Below are 21,692 nucleotides of genomic sequence, written 5' to 3' on the forward strand. Positions count from 1 at the left end.
GAATGTCAGAGCCCTAACCTGACGCACCAGATGGTTTGATACGTAGAACCATCTGAGAAGTCGTTATTGGAAACTGTTTGAAAAAGGACAGGCAATTAAAAAATAAATAAAAAAAATACTTGGCAGGTGATTGGATGAACCATCTGTCCATCACAGGCTAACATCACCCAATCAGATCAACGAAGCAATCTCTTTGCCGAAGCAAGATGATAGAAGAGGGAACACATATTTTCTATTGAGAAAATCCTTCAGTGCCATTCTTTGCGCTTCTTTCAGTGACTCTCCATATCTAGGTTTTAAAAAAAAAATCTTTTAATTAGGGTTAGGGTTAGGTATACTGGAGCAGAGAAAACATCACACACACTTCTAAATTCTCTGTATATCTACTATTTCTAGTTTTCAATATTTGTACTTCTATTTTGATCTTCATCCATGTGCCATTGTATAACAGATCTATGAAAATGACGCTTCTGCGAGAGTAAACTAGGTCATGCAGGTATCAGATTTGTTTTAGTGTACGTTTCAGACCGCCCAGTTTGCAGATATGATAAAAAAGACTTCCAGATTCAAAGGGAGAAGCCACAAAGGTGGGGCAAGTAGACGGGCACCTATCTGCTGTGGCTGAATGAGAGCTGTTATTCGAGTGTTTAAAGTAAAGAAAGCCAGATTTAAGGGGGATTATGCTGCAAAGTCTAGTGTCAACGCTTTTACTTGGCTGGTGTGTTTCAATGCCAAAAGGAGTGAAGGCACTTTGGCCTTCATATCTAAATATTGCACAAAAGTGAAGTGCAAGAAGATTAAGTGGTTTTGTGTCATATCTGCAGAGATGGGGATCAGAGTGAAAAAGCAGTGTTTATTTAGTGTGGAAAGGGAGAGCGAACGACATTAATATACAGTTTTTTGAATAATCAAGTCAGTAGAAACAATACTTGCGTATGAAGAAAATGCAAAAAGATATGTTCCTAAAAAAAGATTGTTCTGCTCTGTTTCTTTTTTCTGTTAGTTTTAAGCCCCCCTACTGCTCTGGATAACACACTGCACATTTCTCTCAAAGGGAGATTGTGAATTATTCCTCGGTTGAACATACCAGCGCGCTTGTGTTTCTCCCAAAAGGTTGTAAAGGTTAACAATACGTCTGAGCACAACATTTGTCTCAAGCAGTGCCATACATTGTGCCGATTGAGGACCCTCCCTCGTGCCACACTGGCATTTCCAGTCCTGGGGGTTAACTGAATGGGGAAGCTATTGTGCTCTAACTCCTCTCTGGCCCCGGGCCATACACATCCAGTCTGTCATCCATTGATATGCTTGGCTTGCCATTTTATAATTCATATTGAATGCTGCGGGTCCATGGCAGGGCGATCATGAATTATCAGCTAAACCATGGGAGATTCACAGATGACTGGTCAATCTGTGTGGTGAGAACAAGAAAGAAAAATCCAATATATCTGTGTTGCATGCAAATTCTACCCAACTGGAAGTATTTCAAGATATAAGGCAGGGGTTCATCATCTGGATAGAATGAACTTTCTTGCCTCATGGAGACACTTTTTTCTCCTTTATTTCCAATACAGTTGTGTCAGCATTTGCCACACTCCCTGCAGTTTATGTACAGAGCACCAGAAATACGTCTGTGTAGCATTGCTCAACATTAGGCTATTTTAATAGTAACGGAGGAATTGGAAGGTTTTGAATCATGCGAGAACATGAAACTGAAATGAGCCAGACTCACATGAATCTCCAGGATCAGTATTTCACTCAGAGGAAATTAAATACAATATCACCCTTGATGGGGGTCATCCTAGATTTATTGCCACAGCGATTTCCTGAGTGCGTTTTTGGTAAAAGCAGCAAGAATCCATCTCCATCCAATATGCGAATGTGAGATCAAAACTCTCTTTCCCTTTAGGAGAGAAGCTTGTGGTTTATTGTGTGTTTCGACGTGATTGTAAACGTTGTTGTTATATAGCCAGCTGATGAACAAACACTTAATTTAATGGGCGAGGAGCAACAGTTCTCTGACAGTTTGATTTCATTTGTTAAGCATGCCTTAAATCTCTCTTGCTCACAGCATCTTGGAGCCGTTCAGTTCACACCCCTTATGGTAACACGTTGTATAAACATTGGAGCAGATGTCTACCTCACTCTTTCCTTTCTTAAATGCTGTCCACACTTTTTTCTCTCCAGGCAGCCTAATTCAAATAATAGATGAGTCCCACTTACAACCACAAAGTAGTTCGCCTCAGAGTCTAAACTTTTGGATTTGCTCGGTGTAAGTCTGCTTCACAGGATGGTTCAGCTGTCATAACAAAGTAATGTATTTAATCTTGAGTGGAAGCAGAAGGGTTTATAAAAAAAAAAAAAAGGTCTACACTATAGAAAGCTGTAGAGTTTGTTCCTTTATTTGTGTGGGGAAGTGTTTGCCAACAATATAAATCAGGTTTGGAACAGAGACAAAAGTAGGCAACAAGAACCTGTCGAATTTCAGTGCGGTTCAATGTTTACCGAATACTTTTAAATGGCTTCGAGGCATGTCAGCACTAATTTCATTTGAACAAAAAGCACAAGAGCTAAACAAACGTGTAAAAACAAAAGGAGGCATATAACATTTAACACCAAAGGGACATTGTGCTTAGGCAATCAAAGCAGATTGTTGCTCTCACTAAATACCTGCGGCAGCTAATTTTCTTTTTTAGCACAGCCACTCCAGCTGTTTTTTCTTTTTTCTCTAATCGTGACGTACATTGTAAACATTAATTTGTTAAAGACTGCTTAAATTTGAGTCATGTGTGTTAAAGACCACAAAGTCCATTTGAACAAAAAGCGAGGAAGAAGAGCGAGGCCTCAATTATATTTACTCGGTGTGAAAATTCTTTAAAAAGGATGCATTTGTCTCCACCTGTCCTCCTCGCTACGTATCAGAAATGTCATAACAGCTCAGGTCTCAGATTTTTGTTTCCGTTGGTAATGATTTACATAGTAAAGGCTGGTGGTAAAGCTAATGTCGACAGTGGGGAAAGGATGGCAATCAATAAAAGAAATGATGATGGATTTGGTAAGTGTACTTGCTTTGACTCAAGTGTGTGTTTTAGTGCGTGCACAGATTTTCTGATGTGTATTTTCTTAAAACGGAGAAGCAGAAAAACTGTTTGGTAAATATAAAATGAAAGTCTTTCCACTTTAGTTCACCAATGTTTTTTTCTCATTTTTGCATAGTTTATGGTCATGTATGACTCAAGCCAGTGTAATAACGTGTGTTGTGTGTCTCTCTCTCTCTCTCTCTCTCTCTCTCTCTCTCTCTCTCTCTCTCTCTCTCTCTCTCTCTCTCTCTGTCTGCCGGCTAGCTCTCACTACAGACCATGAATGCAGCTGTGTTGCTTTCACTGTATTAGTAATCTCCTCAGGCTGAGAGGTTGTGCCATAGAGCATGACCACACATTTTTTGTCCAGGAATTAAATGTCACCTAAGGGCGGGTCAACTGCAAACAAAAGGCCACCAGCCGATTTGCAGGTATAAACAGTCTAAGATAAGGAAGCCCCCTCCTGCCGGGCAGGAAATTGAGTAAGTACGCAGAAAAAAGAAGAAAAAAAAAAAGCCAGAGAAACAGCGAAGCACAAAGACTGTTTTTGTAAGTCTTGCACTATCGGTATTGACCCCCTCTTGTAGCGTATATCCCCATTGAGTGCGTGAGGCACAATGGAAGATGAGGGGCAGGAAACTGTCTGTCATCAAGATCTCCCCATCTGTGCATCTCTTATCAGTGCTCCTATTTTCTGCTGGCATTGAGCGGAATGCTGGTGGAAGGGAATGGGGCAAGGTCATCACGCTCGAGCCAATCAAAGTGGTCAGTGTTCCAGAGATAGCAGCGGGTTATTGCCAAGGAATGTGACTGGATGTTTTCTCTTTCCTGGTAAATCTCCGAGAGCCTCCAAACAGAGCTATGTAAAAGCCCTACAAAGGCTTCCCCTGTTGCTCCATATGTTTATTCACATGTGTATGCATACACAGTGTGCGAGCAATGTCTTTGTATGCATGGGAGACTCTTGACGGGTCGCTGTGACCTGCAAAGCCAGGGTCACATGCTCGATGGAGACAGCCAAAGGCGTTTATTAAAAAAAAGCTCTCGTAAAACTAAATCATCAAACTCGCAGCCTGCCAGTGGTAATGCTAGCTCGGCTATGATTGTTACGTGATCCTTCGCCTTGCAGATCGTAGCTGAGTCCGTGAGAGTCTCCCCTGTGCACATGTATCAACTCTGTTTTCCTGAAATTGGAGTGCAACACATTTTTTACATTTTGTTGACCAGAAGTCCAGTCAGTGCATCGAATGCTGTCTGGAAAAATGGCTACAGCAGGATAAACATTGTTAGCAGGAGCTCAGAATGTGTCCTGAAGACCTTCGTGATCAGAATAATCCATTAAACGAAGCCAGCACAGACTCTGTCTTAAATGCATTAAAAAGTTGTATTTAAATGTGCAATGAAATGTGCACCAGATGAAAAACGTATGTCAAAATAAAAAGCAAAACATACATGAAAAGGTTTTTTTTTTCCTTTTTGTTTTTGTCTGCACCAATTCAAGCCACAAAACATTCTTGTGTTAGAATGAAACAGGGGAAACGCAATTTCATGCCAAAACAAATACCAAAATTGCACTGCGCTACTTCCTCTTAATAAACACAACCTCAACTACACCACTCCATCCACTTCGGCACAAGAGGATTTATTTGAAGACACGAAAGCACCGAAATGGACTTGCACCCAGAGAAAGTGGTAGCACCACTGCGTTAAAGGCTCTGCATGAAGATAAAGACTGTGTCTCTTATCAGAAGTGTCTGTTCATTATCGTCTAGAGGCCCTGATCTCTTTTCCTAGTCATCCTTGTAGTCGGTGGCTCATTATTCATGTAATCCGTGTTCCAGTTGCAGCTTCTCCTGACACCCTGTCTATGTGACGTACCGAGTAAGCCTCCTGGGCTCGGCTCTGTATAGGCAGGGCTGGTTGGAGGACGGTTGATTAGGAAGAGGAAATAGGGAGACTCTGCCCCAGCAAACAAGAACAGAGACACAAGCATGTGATGGAGACAAACTCACATCCTCCTCCTCATTTCCCACTTCCTCCTTTTTTTTTTCTTCTCCATCCGCACCCTGAGGGAGGCACCTGACTTATTCTGAGACATTTTCTTGAGCGGAAAATCCAGCGGGGGTTTAAGTGCAAGGGTAAAATATGGGCTTTAGGGGAAGTTAAGCATCACTCAGGGTGGATCAAACCTGTGAAACTATACCCCGGTTGCACTTAGCAGCCGTTTTTTTTTTTTTTTATCTCACCTCTTTCTGCGTGTTTCATCAACTTCCCTGCAAAAGGATGTGCAACAATATGATAGATATTGAACATGCAATGAACTAATTCTGTCAGAGTGGATCCCCCCCGGGAGCATAGACATTTTTTTTTATCTTCCGAGTTTTTCCTCAAATGTTTAGCCTCTGTGACAGTTATTTGTATCTTTATAAAAGGGTTGTTTTCTCTGTAGACTATACAATGTGTCAAATTATACTTTGTTTTTAGAGTGGTGTCCACGGACCCGAATAAAAGAAGACATAACATCTTGTAATGTCTCTGTAACTGAATTATCCTTGTCACTTGTCACTGTGACTTCTATTAAGCACTTACATTTAGAGAATATGTTTTAGTGATGTAACGATGCTCCCCTGCTTTCTTGCTGGTTTTTCTTTGATGTGCGCAAGGTCAAGGGTCATCCAACTAATCGACAGGGGAAAAAAATCTTGTTTCTTTGAGGCCAAATCAAGAAATAGTCATTATAGCCTTCCACTTTCTCGCTTTTTTCTTTAGTTCGCTCTCCCTTGAGAGAAATTCTTCAACTGCAGCTGAGCCGGCTGTTGAACCAAAGTAATCCACCGTGTCGACTGCGCATCAGTTGTGGCAAAACTTAAACATTTTCTGTGAGTTGTGTAATTCCAGACATCAAAATAGAACGGTCTGTGCATTTCAAATATGTTGTGTACATTGTGGGGTTGTTAGATACTTTATAAAGGAGATTTGAACTTTGTAAAGGAAAATGACTCTCAGGATTGTGGCTATTTTTGACTAATCGTGGTAACTTTACACTCGCCTCCTCCGTTCTAGAGATTCAGGAAACGTGACTCTTGCAACAAAGCAAATAAGCATTGAAATGTTGAAAGTATTCATTTAAAAGATGAAAAGTAAAGCTACTCCAATACACGCTGGTTTGCCAGAGTTGCATTTCCTGAATCTTTACATTGAAGGTGTGAAGTTAGCAAGTTAGCCACGATTATGAGAATAAGACATATGCTGTGAACAATACAGGATTTTGCCGTTAAGAGGCAGCAGCAGTGTACATCACACTTAGCCTCAGCAATATGACAAATCCTTACTCTTAAACCCCTTCAACGAGACAACAACAAGACGCATGTGATTCTCTCCTCCTACCTACTGTTTTTTTGGTTTTTTTTCTCAAGAAACATTCTGGAGAAGTATTGGACAAAAAAAAAAGCAATGGCAATGAATACAAATAGTCGCTTTGGAATTTGAAGTGGCTATACTGAATTCATGTATCACCAGAAGGAGAAAAAAGATATGACTCAGAGCACTTCACCTAACCACAAATGGACTCCATCTATGTGACTCCTATATTGCCAGTTTCTATTTTCGAATACATATATCGGAATCAACAGTGTCTGATAGCAGTTGTCTGGGAAAGGCGGGAGTAGCCCTGGGTTTTGTGGTCTTGTCTGACACCGTCTTTAGAAACAATTCCCAGCAAGGTAGACTACAGAAGGACTAAAGTGTCATGGGAAATGGTGCCATATGTCCAACGAGATTTTCAGTGTTTCACCGCATTTCAGCAGTTGAAATGAAATATGAGCCATTGTGTCAGAGTGAGGAGGTTTCCGGGGGTGTTGTCTGTATTTGAAAAGCAGGTGTTACTTTGGTAATCCCAAATCTCCTTTCTCATCGCCCACCTCGGTCCTGTGTGTCTCTCACTTCTGATGGGCGGTCATGTACTGCATTGGTGTATTTGTGTCTCACATTTTAGGCAGCAACACTGGGTGCCTTACACATTTCGGGATGAAGGAATGAATTAGTCCAAGTATTTAGTTTAGAGACATGTGCATGGACAGTGAAGCATACTTTGTTTTCAATTTAATATATAAAAGGTTTACCGCAATGGTCTTGGATTTCATTTAATTTTAAAGCTAATTGTATTCCTTGGCCATCAATCAAAAAGTTCCAGTGAACTGACAATAAATACTGCAGTAAAGAACCAAGGCGCTGGAAAGAACAGGCAAACATAGGTGATGCTTTGTTCCCTAATATTAAGAATTAAAATATGTTTTTAATTTTCTTTTTCTACTTTATGAATTCCCATTCAAAATGTCCACCAGAGCAAAACATGCTGTAAAACCACTTTGTCACTCCGGATATTGGATTATGGAGGCGTCCCCCGCTGTTGGAGGAAAAGCTTGACTCTAAGATCTGCGCTTTCTTCCAAAGATGTTGGCTACCAGTAATATCGGGAATAAAACAACATAAAAAGACAAACAATCCTGAAGTACTCCTGCTGTGACCACGGTGGGGGCACTCTTATTTGACTAAAGGCTACACTCTCCTTTATGCTGCAGAGAAAGCGTCCCTGTCAAACCCAAGCCCAGAACAATGGAGGCCAGCCTTGGGGAAACAGGGCCATTTGCATGCAGCTGTTTGCCGTTTCCAGGACCACAAAGGCCAATCAAAGGAACCTTAATGGAGGATGACAAGCGTCAACCAACGCCTTTGCTCTCTGTCTGTGCCAGCCCTAGCCACTCTGTCTACCCTCTAAAAATGGCCCCCTTTTTTTTTTTTTTTCTTCTTTCGGACAGATCAAACATTCCTCCAGTTCTTTCTCCCGCCGTCTGATATCCTGACACAGGGGAGTTTGTAGGGTTAAAGGTTGGTCGTGACTGCTAACACACAGAGCGGTGTTGTATGGTCTGGCGCTTGCAGTTGCCAAATGGCAATATCGACACCAAAACCTCAATTATCTTTTCGCTTCATCTCTAGGGTTTTAAAAGCCACGGAGTGTAACTCTGTGGATGGTTTCAGAAGTATCCATCTGAGCCACAGTACCACTTCCAATTTCAAGGGTGTTGATAGAAAACAAAATATGTATTATGAGGGAGGGGATTGTCACCAGTGAATTATAGACTGTCAACTGGAGAAGAACAGAAACTCCCAGAATGCAACATATTGAGAAGCAGTCCTGGGTCCTTGCTTTGCTCTCCTGAGCTCAATAGACGGCTTAACAGGCAGGTCAGGGGGAGGAATCTGAAAAGCTACTTTCCTCACAGTCACTCACTGACCAGAATGCATGATAAGGCTTTGTGTCAACATGGCCAGGAATAGGGATCACAGCCAATTATATCGAAGTCAAAGTGGTTACCAGAGCAATTTGAATAACTGGTCATATAGAGCATTCAATTCCCTCACCGAATGTGTAATTTAATGTTAATCTAAGGTACAGACACAGAGAGCAGACTGTTCTCTTTCTTCTTTTTTTACACACACACACGCCGGGATCGTGTCATGGATTTTTCCCTGCAGTTTCCTTGCCACCGTTTTCCCTGCAGCTGGTGCCCTTCTGTCGCAGTCTTCAACTGCTGCAAAGTTTAGCAGTCAAACAAAGCACAGAACGTGAGATGAAAAGCTTTTCATACCACCCTAAGACATTGACATTTGTGCACACAAACAATCTTCCTTCCTTTCCAAAATCTCACAAAACTTGTCTAAACCCAGAAAATCAAAACAAAAAAATACCTACATCCAAAAACCCTTGTTGTCACAAGGTTTTTCTTTCTTAGCTGTGCTTAAAGCCTATGATCCTAAGCAACACACAGTTAAGTCGACCAAAAATATATTCCTTTTAAATTCAGCTCTCGTCCTACAGGGCAAAAAAATCTCCTTTTAATATATTTTAACTATTTAGACAGATTTGTCATTACTTGCCCAATTACAAAATTGAAAAGACAGTCATTAATGAGGGTGAGACCATCCGCAGTTTAGAGAAGAAGCCATTTGTTCTTTAGGCCGTCAGTACAGTCGAGCTACTCCCCCTAATTGATGCAGTGTTAGCCTATGACCAGAGAGATCTATACAGGCGAAGGAGGAGGAGGTGGAGGCCGGCAAGGCACAAGCCCAATCAATCGCGAGGCCTCTGTTGACAGCCGCATGCCATCGTGCCATAGTGATCTGATAGATGGGCAGGGTCGCCAGTGGACAGCCAGAGAAAGGAGGTTACAAAAGCAGATGTCTTGTGCATGTGTTCGTCCGTGAGGGTGTGTTAGCCGAACGATGGTCTCTCCGCTCAGACTTTTAAAGCCCCATGAAATGCATTCTTTCTGTCTGGTGTCTGTAGCTGCCGTGATAAACCCGTCACTCCTTCCATGAGGAATAGCAGGCGGGATGATCATTAGTTTTCGCAGTAAAGCCGGCGATTTCACTCTGTGTTTTATCATCCACCATTCTGGACAGGTTCTCTGAAAGGTTTGGGTAATTGTAGTGGTTATGGGAATAGATGGAGTGACCCCTCAGCCCTCCACTTATGGTTCGGCTACACTGACGTCTCCTAATGAGGTGATAAACAGTCCAGCTAAGCAGAATCTACTGGCCATTAGACAGATCATGGCACTATAATGAAATGTCTAGTGGCCGAATGCCAGTGAATTTATACCATTAGTTTCATATTTTGTTATACGACTACCACTACTAGTGCATGCAGAAGTTTCTCCTAATATGGGATGACTCCAACATTATATTCTCAACAATGTTTCACAGATGTCTGTTTTCTAGTGTGATATGTGGGGGCTGACATATAAAATCATTCTAAGTGAGCCTTACACAGCAGGCTTAAATGACTAGCAGAAATGTGAGTCGGGGTTTCAGGGTAGAAATTTCAAGCCTGAACCACTTCAACTTTGAGCAGTTCAAACAATACTAATTGCATCAGGCCCTGAATGTCAGAAGCATGAGGATAATTAGAGTGAGGGGGCGAAGTGAACCCGGGGTGGTAAGTATTAGTACATGACAATGCTCGGAAGCGAATGGGAGCATGGAAAAGGCAACAGGCTGAAAGGAGGGCTAATTAGGAGAGAGCAGTGCAGAAAAATAGTGGTTCCCCCTCGGGGACCCACTATTGCTGCAAACAACAGCGATTATTGACAGTTCATGCAGCGCTCTGCTTGCACTTCTTAAATGGAATACATTTGCATGTTCTACTTTCACCTAATTGTTTTCTCAGATTTGCAGACACTTACATTCATTTTTATTTGGATCGTTTTAAAATCATATAATGGATTAATTTTTTTCTTTAGTTTCTTTTCTTGCTTTTCTCTCTTTGGAAATCTGCATTTCTGTTGTTTCACCTTATTTGTGACATGTCGTTTTATTACAAAGAAAACCTATTTCATTGTGATTTTCTAAAAGGGGGGACATATTTAAGTGAAGTAGTTAATTTCCCCCCAAAGTATAGTCATTTGGCTGCGATCCCATCTGCTGTGTTTCATGTATAGATTTTTCCTACTGTGTGGACTCCAGACCTTTCGATCCCCAACACTGTAAAATGGATTGTATTACACTCCATTCTGCCAGGATTCTGCCTTTTTTTCCTCTATCATTCTTGACAGAGCCAGTAAAGCAAAAGAAACAAATCAGGGGTCTTGTACGACTGTAAAACAAACTATTCTCGGTCCAGATAGGTTTGGCTCCGTGGTGGATGTTCTCTAGGTGGAGGCCTTCCTGATGCTCTGTAGCCTTTGTGTTTGCTCAAGAATTTATGAGGTTACCATTGGTCTCCAATGACTTAGATTTGATGTCTTAGCCAACATCCAAGACCACAGAGCGACGGAGAGATGAATTGTTTCGTCTTTCTCCATTCCTGTATCGCGTGTAATGGCCCGTCTGTTTAAAACTGTGGTAAACATTGGACTGCTGTTGCCTATTTATTTTGTGCCAGGGGATTTTTACCGCATGATGTGTGGTCTTATTGTATTGAAGCAGTGATTTTATTTTCAACTCATTCGTTTTTATTATTTGCCTAAAGGTTTGTCTCTGTGTCTCCGTCAGGGTTCAGCCGTGCGGCCCTGCCTTTCGGGCTGGTCAGGAGGGAGCTCTCTTGTGAAGGATATGCAATTGATCTCCGCTGCCCGGGAAGTGATGTCATTATGATCGAGACGGCCAACTATGGCCGAACTGACGACAAGATCTGTGACGCTGAGCCATTCCAGATGGAGAACGTCAACTGCTACCTCCCAGATGCCTACAAGATTATATCTCAAAGGTAAAATGCTGGGCAGAGGAGGGATCTTATTTCACAAACATAACCAGGAGCTGGCAAAGTATGGACCTTTTTGTTTTTTTCTTTCTCTCTCCTTCTGCGCCTAACATTTCTGCACACAAAAGAACATTTTAAATTATCACCATGCTCGTGCAGCCACCTACATACTGGGCAATTAATCAACATTTCACACCTTTTAAATATTTCTTTATTCCTTCATTGACTAGATTATGTAGGTGGCATTTTGAAGTCAGAAAACTGGGGCGCAGATTAATTCTTGACAGGCAGGAATCGACATCCGTGCGGCAGAGCTCTTCACACCAGCTGCGCGTTGTTGCTGCTGTTTGAGTCATAATCAGTGTAGCTCAGAGAGACTGCGAGTCACATCAACACCCTCTTAATTCCCTATCTGGAACATTGGGCTTGCTTTGTTCAAACACTTGTACTGCATTGAAGTGGCTTTGCCTCAGGTAGTGAGCATTGCCCATCATCCTGCCTTTTATCCCGGTTACTCTCTCACAGGAGGCTGCTTTGCCGTCAAACGACAGCACAGCAACACTTTAACTCCACTGCTGCCAACCCCTAGAGGTGTGTGTATTTTTTAAGGGCACTGGATGAACTATTCATAAATAGTAACCAGCACAGTTCATCTTTTATTGCACTGCTCTGTCCACCCCCCCCCCCCTCCACCCGCCCTTAGCTTTGCTAGCTTCGCCCACCAACTTACTCCTCTGGGTTTCTTACCTCATTCACTTCTGTATTTACTCCCAGAGGTGCCGCACTAAAGAATAGTCTTTCTAAATCTGCAGCAGAGTCCCAGAACTCTCATACAGCAAAACGCCTCCATGCCCCTTTGGTTCGACTGCAACCCGCTACATTGTTCACCACATTTGTTGACAAGTTAGACTCTCACTTGCTTGAGTTGAACTCCAAACTTATCTCCACAGAAGAGTCCCTCGAGGCGGTGCAAAGGCTTTGAGAAGACTCTGCACTATAAGCCCTTAGCCAGAATTATTCTAATGATTCAGATCAGAGGAAATGGGCTCCTGACCATAATTAAGGTTGATGTGATAACCAGGGATGTTAAAGCAGTCACAAAGCTTTGGGAGACCCTAATCAGTCCTCCTTCAGTCTGCAGCAAACTAAAACAAGGAGGATTTTTAAACGACAAAACATTAAGACACAGCTCTCTGCCAACTTCTGGGAAGATTAACAAAAGGCAATAGCACCACAGACAGATAAACAAACATATTAAACAAGATTGGGGAGATAGAAACAGTGGGGAGTCTGCCGCGCAGAATGGCAATTTTGTTGGTTTGGAAATTGCGATAAGAAGTATTCATCAGCGAACCGTTTTTCACAGCAAAAGCAACGAGGCAGGAATCAAGTGGCTTGATTTTTCAACAACATATACATAAAAGGTTGGGGGTTTCTTTCAAGAGAAATGTTTGGTTGGTGACAAAAAAAAAAAGTTTCTGGATGAAAAATGTATAAAGCAACAGATAGAAACTCAGCTGACTGGGCCTGTTTAATATTCAGGTGATCGTTCCCTCAGAGATGTACTGTAAAGTGACGATAAATCCGACCTCTCTCTCTCTCTGCCCCCCTTTTTCCCTCATCCCTGTTTTCTACGAGTGGAGGTTCAAATACTATTCACACACAAATAGATAATCTAAATAGGGTTTTTTGCTTACATTACCTCATTTCAATGGCCGCCAATTCTCCGATCCAGTGACATTAACAGAATAAATGTGTTCCCTAGGCAAAGAGTTGCAGCTCTTTGATAGAAATCAAGAAGGATTCACTTTACGACCATGAGATTATGCTCAGTGCAGTAGAGATTACATGCAGCGATTTCAGCGGCAGTTTAAAACAGAGGGAGCGTGTCTAAATGCCTAGCAACAACACCTCCCTTTTCTCCAAAGGATCTAGAAATTGCAGTACAATAAATTCCAGAGTGAATTCTTACAATGTGAAGGAAATTAGCAGTGGTGGAAGGAGAATTTAGATCATTTACTGAGCTGCACTAATAAAACTTTTTTTTTTATTAACAATGGATCCAATTACCTTGTGTAACCTTGTGTGAAATCTTAAAAAAAAAAAAAAAATGATCACTTGTAGTGACACACCAGCAGAGAATTATCCCTGTACTCTACAGCTCCTCCAACTTTGATGTCTTTCAGCTTATTGTTTTGGTTTTCCAGTTTTCGGAGCTTTAATGTTTCGGTTCAGTCTCTGATGAACTGACTGTACACGACCTGCTCAGCACCAGCAACTACAGACAAAGTTAGCCACTAGCTGGTGAACATTATGCAGCATTTAGCAGGTAAAAAAAAAAGAAATCGTTAATTTGAGTTTAAGGGAAGGTAGCAAAAGAATGAAAAGGGACTCGATTATAATCCAAAACCTTGCATTAGAAGTTTTGCTTGAGTAAAAACAGTGAAGAATAAACAGTGCACTGAAGTATCAAAATTAAAAACGACTATGAATGGCTCCTTACAAGGTCCATATTATTATATGTATTGTATTTTTGCTTTATTATCACTGATGCATCAACATGTAAGCAACAAATCAATATTGTAGCTTGTGGAGCAAACATTATTATATATAAGAATGCTTTATATTAAATGATCTAATACTGTCTTTTGTATTTTAGATCTTAACTAGTATCTCAGAATTATACACACGCACATTACCTGAGTAAATGTAGTTTCTGCTATTTGGAGCTGGTGTCCATCAGACTTATAAATATGAATTAAATCGATTATCTCTCGGTGTATTTGATGTGATTCTGTTGCACCCATCTGCCGTCAGTCAGTTCACAATTTGATGCAGGGACCCTTGTCCTTTCCAGCAGCTCTCACTGCAATGAAGCCATGAAAGTGAATATGTTAAGTGCAGCTGGCACCTTTACTGTCAGTGATGTTTGAGCTGAAGCTAATGGTTAACTTCATAATGGACTTTGCACCTTTTTTATTCATATATAATGTTTAATAATCCATTAGTTTCTAGGAGAAGGCTTTTGTTATTCAAATGCATAGCTGGGCAGTTTGAAAACGAAAGTCTCTTTCTTGTTAATGCACATACATTTACCTTATTATTTGTGACTTTAACATCCTGAGTCAAGGCTTTGTGTGGTTGTTGTGCCGCACAAAGACATTTTGCAGCATCGGAAAGTCTCTTGAATTACTAATGATTCTTTGAAAGTCATGCCCAATGTTGTAATGTATGTCCAACTTGCATGACTGCTACTGACCTTCTGAAATATTTATCTCAGGCTTGAAAATTGTTGAATGTCCTGCTTTGGTGCCAATTTCTTCTTGTTTGCCTCTGTTACTGCTGACATTATTCGCAATCCTCTCGGCCCCAAGAGAACTTGATTGAAGTGGAGCCAATTTCGCCCTATACAGTATTTAAACAAACGCAGTCCTCTGCTGTTCTTTTTCCCCACATCTCCCTCTATACTTGAACCTCTTTAGCACCCAGAAACATCTGCAAACAAACACACACACTAACACTAACTTTGCAATTCACACATCAGACTGTTAATTCTAATTCTAATGTTTCATTATTTCATACTAGAGGACAAATAACCTCTCATTGAAAGGGCACATTCGAGTCGTGTTTGTCGCACACATGCAGAGGAGCCTCACCGTTTCACCAGAGGCCACCATTCCAGCCCACTCGCATGTCACCGCCACCTGTCCTGTGTGTGTCTTAATGAATGTCTTCCCTTTTAATAGCTGTATGAAGACGCTGTTAAAGGAAATGCCATTGTTAATTCCTAACATGCCTTAGCTGCTTTCTCTCTCACTCTCTTATTCATTATCACATCCATTTACATCCATTTACACTTCTTTTAATGCTTTCATTCCTCTCTCTCTGTTTGCCAAGGTTTAAACTAAAATGCATATGTGACAGTCCTGGCTGGGATTTCATCAATTCCTTTGTAGCTGTAACGTTGAACTTTTCCCCCCCGCTCTGTGTTATTAATGTTGTCTTTGCCGAGTACTCTTGCTGTGGGTAGTCATGATGAAATCTCTGGTCAATCTTTTTTTTTTCTAGGTGCAACAACCGTACGCAGTGTGTGGTTGTCACTGGCTCTGATGTCTTTCCTGATCCATGCCCTGGCACCTACAAGTACTTAGAGGTCCAGTATGAGTGTGTTCCTTATAGTAAGTATTGCCATCCAAATCTCATACTGAACTCCTTTATTGTGTGTTTTTTTTAAAGTGTCTGTAGACTAGACAGATGTGCTGTAACTACAGTCTCTCTTCAGTTGCAAGTATATGTTTGTTTTACAGATGATACTTCAACTGGAAGACTGGGGATGATAATGATAGATTAAGTTGATGTATTTAAGTGTTGCAGTTGTTTTAAAAATGAGTTCAGCAAAATTACACTCCAGTAGATTTCCAGCCATGCAGATGGTTTTGGTTTAATTTTTTTTTGTGCAGGTTTTGAGATTTCCGGTTCGGGTTTTGATAGCTGCTTCCTTTTTGGATCCGTTTCCCTGTTGGCAAAATACCCAGATCATAAAGCTCAATGGCTTAAGACTCCTTTATTGGACCTTATTGTTATTTATGTTAATTAATGTTAATTCTGTTATCGCTTAAATGAAACTTCTGTTTGTTGTCTGGTTGATGTGCTCTCTGCAAGCTAGTTTTTGAACTCAGCCAGAGATTGTTTGTGAGGGAGAAGAACCGCGAGTAGATAGGGTGTTTCTTTTGTTGTTGCAGTTCAACACAACCAATTTTTAAACATATCTTATCAATAATTTAAGCCAATTAGTTCTGTTATGGGATCTGCTGTTTTTAGGGCAAGTAGCTCATGAAAAAGAAGGTGTAAAAGTAAGCAAGATACGCATGTAAATATAATGTAGTGATACATATTTAACATGTAGTTTCAGGTTGTAACTGCGGGTTGTGAACATTATTGGTTGCCACTAAAAATGTAAAGATTTAGCGTAAGGGATGACGGATATAAATGGATCATTGAGTTATGCATAAGTTTACTTACAGATGTTGAAGTTAAACCTAATTAGATGTAAAAGAATAAATAAAAAAGAGATTTGAAAAGATTCAGGATCCTGGATTTGGATTCAATACAAGATTTCTGCTTCCACAACAGAAATACATGAAATCTGTAGTTTGTGGGGTTCGCAACAAAGAAAAATGTAATAAAAAAATATATCAGCAGCAATATGTTTTTTCAGAAACAGTGTTCTTGTTAATCCATAGAAAACCTTTGATTGAAACAACTTTCTTCTTAAGAAATAGTCCCCGTGTTGCTGTGAGCACCACAAACACATTCTTTTTGGTGAACTTATCCTTTAAATAGCTTTAATAACAGTGCCTTTTAGATCTTTTGCTGACATAATAAAGGAGGTTTTTTTTTTTACAAATAAATGGTTATATTATACAGGCAAGGAAACATACTACACAGACTTTTAAAGTAAAGAAGTATAAGTGACAATAATCCTAAAAGTTTAACCAAATTCCTGAATTCAGTCATGGATCAGCTTTAGTGTTTTGCTGTGAACATGGTTTAATTAAATGTACTGCAGAGTTATTTAAATCCGGCACTATTATAAAGTCTGTCTATGGTATCTGATTTGAGTTAATCTACCTTAAAAGGGTGTTTTAGAGTAGTTTATAAGGGCAGCTTTAGGCTACATCCCTGCCTGTGAAAGTACTTAGTATTTAAATTGATGAATTGTAAACATCTTCAGAAATATTCACCTCTTTTTCTCTTCTTTCAAACAGACCTCCCTTTCACCTCCTGTCCCCCACCCCCGACTAACCTCTGTGCTCTCTTTTTTTTTTAACATCTAATCTCTCACATATTGTCTCCAGCCTCTCCCCCACCACCCAGAGTGTATGCAGCTTCAGCAGTCCACTAAAGAAACTCCATATTAGGCAGACTGTTCATCAGTCATCTCATGTGCTCATGTTGCTCTCCTTGGCTCATTTAAAAGTTTGGTCTGTAACATTAGCAGCGTGTCATGTTTTACGTGTGTGGGCGAGCACATTTGGAATCAAGTTTTGATTTGTGTTTATAATATTTGAACATATTCCACCCTCAGTCGATACTTGCCAAAAATTACTCCTGCGATGTTTCTCTTAAAATGTTATCCATCTAAATATGACCACTTAGGAGAAGCTTTTTTTTTTTAGAGGGATTTGTTCTGCTTTTATGCAATATATTGTTGGCAGCTAAAGACAGTTGGAATAAAAGTTTAATGCGCTGGAAATCCTTGCACATAGCTCGTCTCCAGCCATAACTTGTCTGTTTTTATATCCTAGGACGAGAGGCCGTTTCACTAACAAACACTTTCTTCCCCAGCTTTTCTTCCTAAAGCGGCCCTGCAGTTCATCTCATGGTCATATCCTCCAGCTAATTCTTCTCTTTGTACCTGGTAGTTGACTCATGATAACCTTTTTCTCCCTTTTGCACTCTTTTTTTGCTTTCTTTTCCAATGCCTGAAATAGAAGTGGAGCAAAAAGGTAAATGAGTGGTCTGGTCCCCCCCCCCACCCCCCCTTGTTCTGTGGTGTTGAGTACAGCTCCCCTCACGTCTCCTCCCCCTCCTGATTGCCTTTCCTGTCAAATGCTAAACCCATAGGAGGATTGTTTGCTCCCGTGGAGTCCAAGTGAATTTCAAAACAGAATTTGAAATGACGTCCTCGGTCAACAAATGTAGATTTTTTTTATCTCGCAATGTGAAAGAAAACACCAACTGTTTGGTGTCGATTTGTTACAGGGACTTTTGCCTAGAACTGTGAAGAATGAGTAGTCGTGCATTATAATCTTATTTGGCATAGTCTTGCTTGGACCAACTTCTGCTGCACCCATAGCACGTGATGTGAAATAGCAGTGATGGCTGAGTGGGATTGGCACAGACGGGGAAAAAAAAATAAATAAAAAAGTTTGAAAGGAAAACAAGAATTCACTGTGTTCCTTTTTTTTTTTAAATATCCAGAACCAATTAATTTTAAACCGTCTAAATGGGAACCTTGCCATGGCCTCCCTCACCCATCAGTGGTTACTCTTGTCTTTTGCCACAGAAGTAGTGAAAATCCTTTACCACTGTTGTTCAATCTATTCCCCAACCTCCACTTTCATTTTACCTCTGCTTTGCTGCCGCCACCACCATTGACAACCTGTTGTTCACTCTTATCACAAGATGTGAAGTCTGTCCCCTTTTTCATTTTGGTTTATGACCTCAGTCATGTTAGTATGCATGTGCAGTGTGTCCATATACCCAGCTGTTCATGTGGCAAGACAAGCTGGTATAAAAAAAAAAGAAAAGGGAAGTGTGAACTCTACTCCTCCGATTTCCCGTGTCTTATATTTGCAGGATTTTTACCCTTTTTGTTCACATTTTATTTTGTTTTGTCCCTGTTAAGGATGTAGCAGCAGACCCTTGAGATGCAAGTTCACGTTCACATTTCTCATTCTGTATAATCACTATGACATTCATTTATTTTCTTTTTTTCCCTATTCATTAGCAGTAGTACAAAATCACTAGTTAAAACATTCCTCTAAATTCACAACCCCTGATCTTTTTTATCCCGCACTTGAGTTGTACAGCAGCAAGAATGATGCGTGTCAAATGTGTTACGTATGTTTGAAATACTTTTGCCTTACTGTTTTTTGTTTCACTCTCTTCTCTGTCACTAGTTTTCATTTGTCCCGGGACTCTGAAGGGTGTAGGAGACGCCACCTTCCTGTATGAGGCAGAGCAGCAAGCGGGGTCATGGTGCAAAGACCCGCTGCAGGCCGGGGGCAAAGTCTTCTTCATGCCCTGGACGCCGTACCGCACTGACACCCTCGTCGAGTACGCCTCTTTGGAGGACTTCAAAAATGCTCACCAGACCACCACCTATAAACTGCCGCACCGTGTTGACGGGACAGGCTTCGTGGCCTACGATGGGGCTATCTTCTTTAACAAGGAACGCACTCGCAACATTGTCAAGTTTGACCTGCGCACTCGCATCAAAAGTGGCGAGGCTATTGTTAATAATGCCAACTATCACGACACCTCACCTTACCGCTGGGGTGGCAAGACGGACATTGACCTAGCAGTAGACGAGAGGGGCCTATGGGTAATCTACGCCACGGAGCAGAACAATGGCCGCATTGTGGTGAGCCAGCTCAACCCGTACACCCTCCGCTTTGAGGCCACATGGGAGACGGCGTACGACAAGCGCTCTGCCTCGAACGCCTTTATGGTGTGCGGCGTGCTCCACGTGGTACGCTCGACCTACGAAGAGAACGAGAGCGAGGCCAGCAGGAGCCAAATTGATTACATCTACAATACCAAGCTGAGCCAGGGCGAGTACACTGACATCCTCTTCCCCAATCAGTACCAGTACATCACCGCTGTGGATTACAACCCCAGGGACAACCAGCTATACGTGTGGAATAACTTTTACATCCTGCGCTACGATCTGGACTTCGGGCCACCGGATCCTGCTGAAGGTGAGAGCTGCTCCATTCGTTTGGTTTAATTCACTGCTCTTTGTCTATTGTTTGGTTACAGTGTGACATGTCACAGATGACTGCCTTTTAATTTTGGATGCAATTCAGGTGTGATAAAGAAAGCAGGGCTGTGTTAGTCTTGGGGAAAAGGCTCATTTGCAGACAAATTACAAATTCACCTTGGAATGAGGGATAGCTCCCAACGGGATCGCGCCTCTTCAGAAACTTGTTTCTTTATTACCATGAGGCAAGCTGAGGCACTCACTCCAGCTATAGCTGGGACCTTATCAAATTCTTAATCTCATTCTTTAACTGAAACCATAATGAATATATAGAAATATATATATATATATATATATGTGATATACATATGTATATATAAATAAATATATATACAATGCTGGGAATGCATTTGAGAAGTATTGTGCACAGTATGACCGAGGTTATCCTCTTCCCCATGCCTTGGGATTTCAAGTTGTGTTGCCATGGCCACCTCATCAATGTCACAGAAAGCTTTTTTTTCTCCTACAATGGATGAGGAGATAATAGACATATTATTGTAGCGTGATATTAAAAAAATTACCAGGCTGAAGTATGTGTGAGTTGTGTACCACATGGTGAATCAGCGCAGAAGAGTAGCTGAAAAAAAGAGATCAATTACAGTGAAGAATCTTGTCAGGCGGTTAGAGGGCTTAAATGAATCTGTGAAGTGCTGAGAGGTGACATATGTGTCATCAGACAGAGACCTTACATTAAGATGATAATGGCTTAATTACCTGACTGCAGCCACTTCATCCCATAGTGCCGGGCTATGTCTCCTGTGTGAAGTGGGATAACAAGGATCTTGACACCAAAGTCGAGTTGCGTTAGCCCCCCGAGCACTGGTCTGGATTAAGTTATGATTTTTAACTTCTGGATATTCGGGAGGGGTTGCCAGGGGGAAATCTGATTCTTGACCTAAGATTTTGAAGGGGGGTTAGCGGTGATGTCTCAATGGCGGCTGTGTGCTCCCGAACTCTGGCCGCTTGTCAACAAGTCTGTTTGTATTCCTGCCCTTCCCTGGAATCTCCCCAGCACGATAACTCGACACCCGAGGGGCGGGGCGGGGAGGGGGGCGGTGGCTTACAAGTTTGTGTCTGCTCTGCTGAACAAACCAAAGCCTCAATTTAGGGTATGTTAGAGGAGATATGAAAAATACTCGAACTTTAATGAGTTCTCCATGCATGCAAACTGCCTGCTCTACTGTTCACGTCCTGATGTATGTAAATGTGATTAACAACAGAATTATCATAATTACCCTCCTTGTCTCAAAAGAGGCTCAGGAAGAGGAGGAAAGTGGCCATCACAGAGCATTTTCAATGAAGGGTTTAATGTGCTCGCTCAGCTAGTGTATGCCTCGGTAAACAGAAATGCCACATAGGCTTAGGGTTGCCGGTTGCTTCATGAACAGTACGTTTAATCAAGGAAGCCAACACAACATAGTTGTTGTTTTCACTCATTATTCTAAAGCTACGTTATTGGGATCCAATCTGAAATGCATCCTTGCAGCAGAACTTGTCACTGTGGATCATTAAGTGGGGAGACAAGAGGCATCTCGAGATGCCACGGCCAGCAGCAGCATGGCAGGCTTCTTTGAATGGCACTTGAAAAATAATTGGTTCTTGTTTATTAGGTTTTTCTTTTTTTCTTCAGATCTACACCTTTAACTTCTTTACTGTGTAGCTATTAGGATTTATTGCTGCCTATGATATGGTGTTGAATTAAACAACCTATTCTGCAGGGTAATCTAATGGGGCTGAAATAATGTCTCTCTCTCTCTCTCTCTGAAACTGAGGGGCCCTTGAGGCGTAAAGGAAATTAATT

At 41.3% G+C, this 21,692-nt stretch overlaps 1 protein-coding gene across 14 annotated transcripts in view; it reads left to right on the plus strand.

Annotated features, from left to right (window-relative positions):
• adgrl2b.1 (adhesion G protein-coupled receptor L2b, tandem duplicate 1) overlaps positions 1-21,692 on the plus strand; it is a 79,546-nt gene that overhangs the window by 21,440 nt on the left and 36,414 nt on the right. For 10 of the 14 annotated variants that reach the window (XM_029452904.1, XM_029452908.1, XM_029452905.1 and 7 more), the window contains exons 3-6: positions 11,136-11,349; positions 15,412-15,521; positions 17,838-17,852; positions 19,029-19,829. In XM_029452904.1, coding sequence (XP_029308764.1) covers positions 11,136-11,349; positions 15,412-15,521; positions 17,838-17,852; positions 19,029-19,829 — 1,140 coding nt within the window. The remainder of the gene's footprint in view (positions 1-11,135; positions 11,350-15,411; positions 15,522-17,837; positions 17,853-19,028; positions 19,830-21,692) is intronic. The other 4 variants (XM_029452899.1, XM_029452909.1, XM_029452910.1 and 1 more) reach the window with 1 other exon arrangement.

This window comes from Cottoperca gobio, chromosome 17, assembly GCF_900634415.1.
Source record: "Cottoperca gobio chromosome 17, fCotGob3.1, whole genome shotgun sequence".
Classification (NCBI taxonomy): Eukaryota; Metazoa; Chordata; class Actinopteri; order Perciformes; family Bovichtidae; genus Cottoperca; species Cottoperca gobio.